The sequence below is a fragment of the Gadus chalcogrammus genome, chromosome 7 (assembly GCF_026213295.1).
Source record: "Gadus chalcogrammus isolate NIFS_2021 chromosome 7, NIFS_Gcha_1.0, whole genome shotgun sequence".
Classification (NCBI taxonomy): Eukaryota; Metazoa; Chordata; class Actinopteri; order Gadiformes; family Gadidae; genus Gadus; species Gadus chalcogrammus.
Genome location: NC_079418.1, coordinates 32,613,794 through 32,618,503, shown reverse-complemented (window position 1 = coordinate 32,618,503; position 4,710 = coordinate 32,613,794). Strand labels below are relative to the sequence as shown.

Sequence of the window (4,710 nt, the reverse complement as noted above, 5' to 3'; positions counted from 1 at the left end):
CTAGTGAACATAAATAAAAAATAACAATATAATCGAGTGTTATTAACTGATGAACGGTTGATAGGAATCCATAAAACTATTCAGTATAAATAAACAAGGGACGTGATAAACATCAGGGCGACTCCTGCCAGCCTGCGAGGGTTTGACCACGGCGACCCGAACCGCTAGGCCTATATTTAGGATTTTCCTGCTTCGCGTCAAGCAGATCACCGTTAGCGATCATCGGACTCACGTCAGTGAAACAGATCGCCGATAGTGATTGACATTCTTGCCCCGCGTCCGTCAAACAGATCAACTTTATTGATTGACAGTCCCGCGTCGCGTCACTGAAACAGTTCGCCGTTAGCGATCATCAGACCCGCGTCCCGCGCCACCGTCTGCTCGTAGCTCGCCAGCAGCCTCTTCTTCTTGCCGAAGGTGGAGAAGGAGTTGTAGACGTCCAGCTCCCCGCGGGGGGTGCTGGTCCGGGGCTTCAGGGTGCAGTACCCCGACGCCGCGCCCGGGATGTGGACGTTGTGCTGGTAGTCAGGTGACGTGTAGGAACACTGAGGCATCATGGTCTTTGTAGTCCATGAGTAGTCGGGGACCACGCGCTCTTCTTGAAGAGATATTTTACATTCTGTGAGGGAGGAAGAGGAAGATGAAGAGGAGGATGAGGAGGAGGGTGAATAGGGGTTGGACTGTGAGTTTAGACACCGGTCGTCCTGGAGCAGGTGGAGCCTCCCAGTTCAAGGTCCTACAGGTGTTATTGTATGTTGTAGCCTACGTCCTGGCACTTAATGTACACACTTATTGTATGTTGTACGTCCTGGTAAAAAAATTTTACTTAGCATTGTGTAGCGTCTTAACCTAGCTATCTTTGTTGTATACAGGGTTCTATATGGTTCTATGAACATCCTTACGGTACCGACAGCGATATATTGTTGGTTCTCTTTCTTCTGACACAAGCACTTATTGTAAGTCACTTTCGATAAAAGCGTCTGCTGAGCGGACCGAACGTAAACGTCAATCTAAATTTACGGGTAGGCTGGTCTGCCTTTTCAAACAGACTGGGATCAAGGGATCATTAAGGGTTCTTACCACGCATGTGGTTCCCCCAGGTCCAGTACTGGGGGGCCACAGAGCAGGAGAACTCGTCCTGGGAGCCGGACATCCCGTCAGAGAGGAGGTGGGGGGGCAGCAAGGTCTCCATGTTCACAGAACTGTACCTGTGGAGGTGGAGAGGGGAGGGGGGGGAGGAGGGGAGGGAGGGGAGAGGGGAGGGAGGGAGGGGAGGGAGGTAGGAGAAGAGGGGAGAGGGAGGGGAGGGAGGGAGGGGAGAGGGGAGGGAGGAGAAGAGGGGAGAGGGAGGGGAGGGAGGGAGAGGAGGAGGGGAGGGAGAGGGAGGGGAGGGAGGGAGAGGAGGAGGGGAGGGAGAGGGAGGGGAGGGAGGGAGAGGAGGAGGGGAGGGAGAGGGGGAGAGGGGGAGAGGGGAGGGGGAGAGGGATTGAGGAATGCACACAGCGTGGGTTCAGCTCACCTTCCACCCTTTCTGATTACCAGTTGTGATGTGAATGAGCCGTTTCAAAGTCCATCCCCTTGTGACATCACAAGTGGGCGTGTCTGCTCCAGTTGTATGATGGATAGATCAACCATCAACATCTGGGTGGACACTGCACTTGTGATGTCTATGTGTGTGTGTGTGTGTGTGTGTGTGTGTGTGCATGTGTGTGTGCATGTGAGTGTTTGTGTGTGTGTGTTTGTGTACATGTGTATGTGTGTGTGTGTGTGTACATGTGTGTGTGTAGATGTGCATGTGTGTGTGTGTGTGTGTGTGTGTGTGTGTGTGTGTGTGTGTGTGTGTGTGTGTGTGTGTGTGTGTGTGTGTGTGTGTGTGTGTGTGTGTGTGTGTGTGTGTCTGTGGTACTCACCTCTTGTAAGCTGAGTTCTTCAGGTTCTTGGTCAAAGTCCAGTCCTTGTGAGTGTCCTTGAACTAAAAGAATCACACAAGATCCGTTAAAATATTCATCCACACTCCATGCCGTACTCTGTCACAATTATTTCGTTCATGAATATAAATAGATATGCAGCTGAATAAAACTATTTAGAATCTCAATGTTTCCCAGCATTGTGGCATTGTTCATCTTACAATGAAAGACTCCTGTGTCGCTATCGGATATAATTGGAATAATATAGGACGGCATTGTATCTTTTTAATGAGCGCACCTCATTAGGCGTTGTGTTGTTCACCAGCTCGTTGCGCTCCAGCGCGCTCCACCCAGATGTCAGATAGTCTTTGCCCCGGGCGTTATTCTGTGCCTGCACGCTCATTACAGGACTGCACGGCTTCAGAAACATAAAGTCACTTTTGGAAGATTCCGGGGTCAGACACATTTTGTAACAGTACACCTGCGAGATGGGCCCCCCGCCGCCAGCCCCGTCCGCGCCGCTGGAGGCGCCCGTGGTCATCGGCCCGCTCATGTTGGACTTCACGAACATGTCTGCGGTGCTCGTCTTCTCCCGCGAGCCGCAGCACCCGCAGCCGGCGAGGCCGTCGGAGCGGCGGTCTCGGTAGCCCTTCACGGCGAGCAGGACGATGATGGCCACCAGACACGTCAGCGACACGGCCCCCAGCGACACCATCCAGTACACCGTGTAGTCCTGGCCGTAGTAGTAAGGGCTCGGCGCAAGGTCACCCAGATCGGGCTGTGACTCGGGCGCGCTGTCGACCAGTGACAGGGTGATGGAGGCGGTGGCCGACAGCGGCGGCTGCCCGTTGTCCTTGACCAGCACCAGCAGTCGGTGGCTCGCGGCGTCGGTGTCCACCAGCCTCCGGTTGGTCCGGATCTCGCCCGTGTACAGAGCCACGCTGAACAGGCCCGGGTCGGTGGCCTGCAGCACCTGGTAGAAGAGCCGCGAGTTCTGCCCCGAGTCGGCGTCCGACGCGCTGACCCGGCCCACCAGGAAGCCGGCGTCCGCCGCTCTGGGCACCGCGTCTCCGCCGGGGGCCGTTCCGTTGCGGGCCGCCGGCGGGGACGCCACGACGGGGGTGTTGTCGTTCTGGTCCAGGACGAAGACGTCCACCGAGACGTTGCTCCGGAGCGGCGGGAAGCCCGCGTCCTGGGCCTGAACCGTGACCTGGAAGCTCCTGAGCTGCTCGTGGTCGAAGGAGCGCAGTGCGTAGATGTTCCCGTTGTCCGAGTTGACGGACACGTAGGTGGACACGGGCATCCCGCCGATGTCCCCGCCGTCCAGGAGGGAGTAGGACAGGTAGGCGTTCTGGCCCGCGTCGGGGTCCAGGGCGGTGACGGCGCACAGCGCGGCGCCCGGCGCGTTGTTCTCCGTCAGGTAGACGGTGTACGACGGCTGCTTGAAGCGGGGCTCGTTGTCGTTCACGTCGGCCACCTGGACCACGATGGTCCTCCGGGTGAAGCGCGGCGGCGTGCCCATGTCCCGCGCGGTCACGGTGATGTTGTACTCCGCCACGGCCTCCCGGTCCAGGAGGTCAGAGGTCACCAGGGTGTAATAGTTCTTAAAGGACGAGTGGAGCTGGAACGGGACGTGGTGCGGGATCTCACAGTCCACGTTCCCGTTCTCCCCGGAGTCCCGGTCCGTGACGCTGATGACGGCGATGACGGTGCCCGGTGGCGCGTCTTCCTGCACCGGCGTGGACACCGACGTCAGGATGACCTCCGGCGTGTTGTCGTTGGTGTCCAGGACGTTCACGAGCACCTTGCAGTGCACCGCCACGGCGGACGGACCCTTGTCTTTAGCCTGCACGTAGATCTCGTGCATGCGCGCCTTCTCGTAATCTATCACCCCCGTCACGGTGATCTCCCCGGTGCGCGCGTCCACACCGAACAGCTCGCGCACTTTGACGGGCGCGTGTCCGCTAAAGGAGTAGGTGATGTCCGCGTTGGGACCCTCGTCCAGGTCGGACGCGTTTAGCCGGATCACCACGGTGCCCTGCGGTGCGTTCTCCGCCAGCCTCACGCGGTAGAACGACCGCTCGAACACCGGCGCGTTGTCGTTGGCGTCCAACACCGTGACGTCGATCTGCGCGGTGCCGGTCCTCTCCGGTGACCCCCCGTCCACGGCGGTCAGCACCATCTGGTGGCTCCGCTGCTTCTCCCGGTCCAGCGGGGACTCCAGCACCAACTCGGCAAACTTGCTGCCGTCGCTCCGCGTCTGAACGTCCAGCAGGAAGTGGTCGTTGACGTGGAGCAGGTATGTGCGCAGTGAGTTGGTGCCCACGTCCAGGTCCTGCGCGCTCTCCAGCGGGAACCGGGAGCCCGGCACGGCGGACTCGGAGATGTCCAGGTTGAAGGCGCTCCACGGGAACCCGGGCGAATGGTCATTGACGTCCGTGATCTCCACCTCCACACGGTACAGCTCCAGCGGCCGCTCCATCACCACCTGCAGGTGGAAGGAGCAGAACGGGGTCTCCTCGCACAGCTCCTCGCGGTCGATGCGCTCGTTCACGAACAGGACCCCGTTCTCCAGGTTCACCTCGAGGTACTGCCGCCTGGCGCCCGAGACGAGGCGGAAGCGGCGCGCGGACAGCCGCTCCACCGCCAGACCCAGGTCCTCCGCGAGGTTCCCCACGAACGCCCCGTGCTCAAGCTCCTCTGGGATGGAGTAGCGGATCTGGGCCAGGACCAGGTCCCAGAGCAGGACCAGGACCACCAGGCGGACCAGGCCCGCCCTCCTCACCCCCTCTCCGCGCGCCAT

At 59.2% G+C, this 4,710-nt stretch overlaps 1 protein-coding gene across 1 annotated transcript; it reads right to left on the bottom strand.

The window, feature by feature from the left end:
* Positions 1-323: 323 nt before the first annotated feature.
* LOC130386161 (protocadherin beta-15-like) lies at positions 324-4,710 on the bottom strand. The gene is made up of 4 exons (XM_056594935.1): positions 2,206-4,710; positions 1,911-1,972; positions 1,081-1,208; positions 324-619 (listed from the first exon to the last, which is right to left on the bottom strand). Exons 1-4 carry the CDS (start codon positions 4,708-4,710, stop codon positions 324-326), a joined length of 2,991 nt encoding a protein of 996 aa, XP_056450910.1.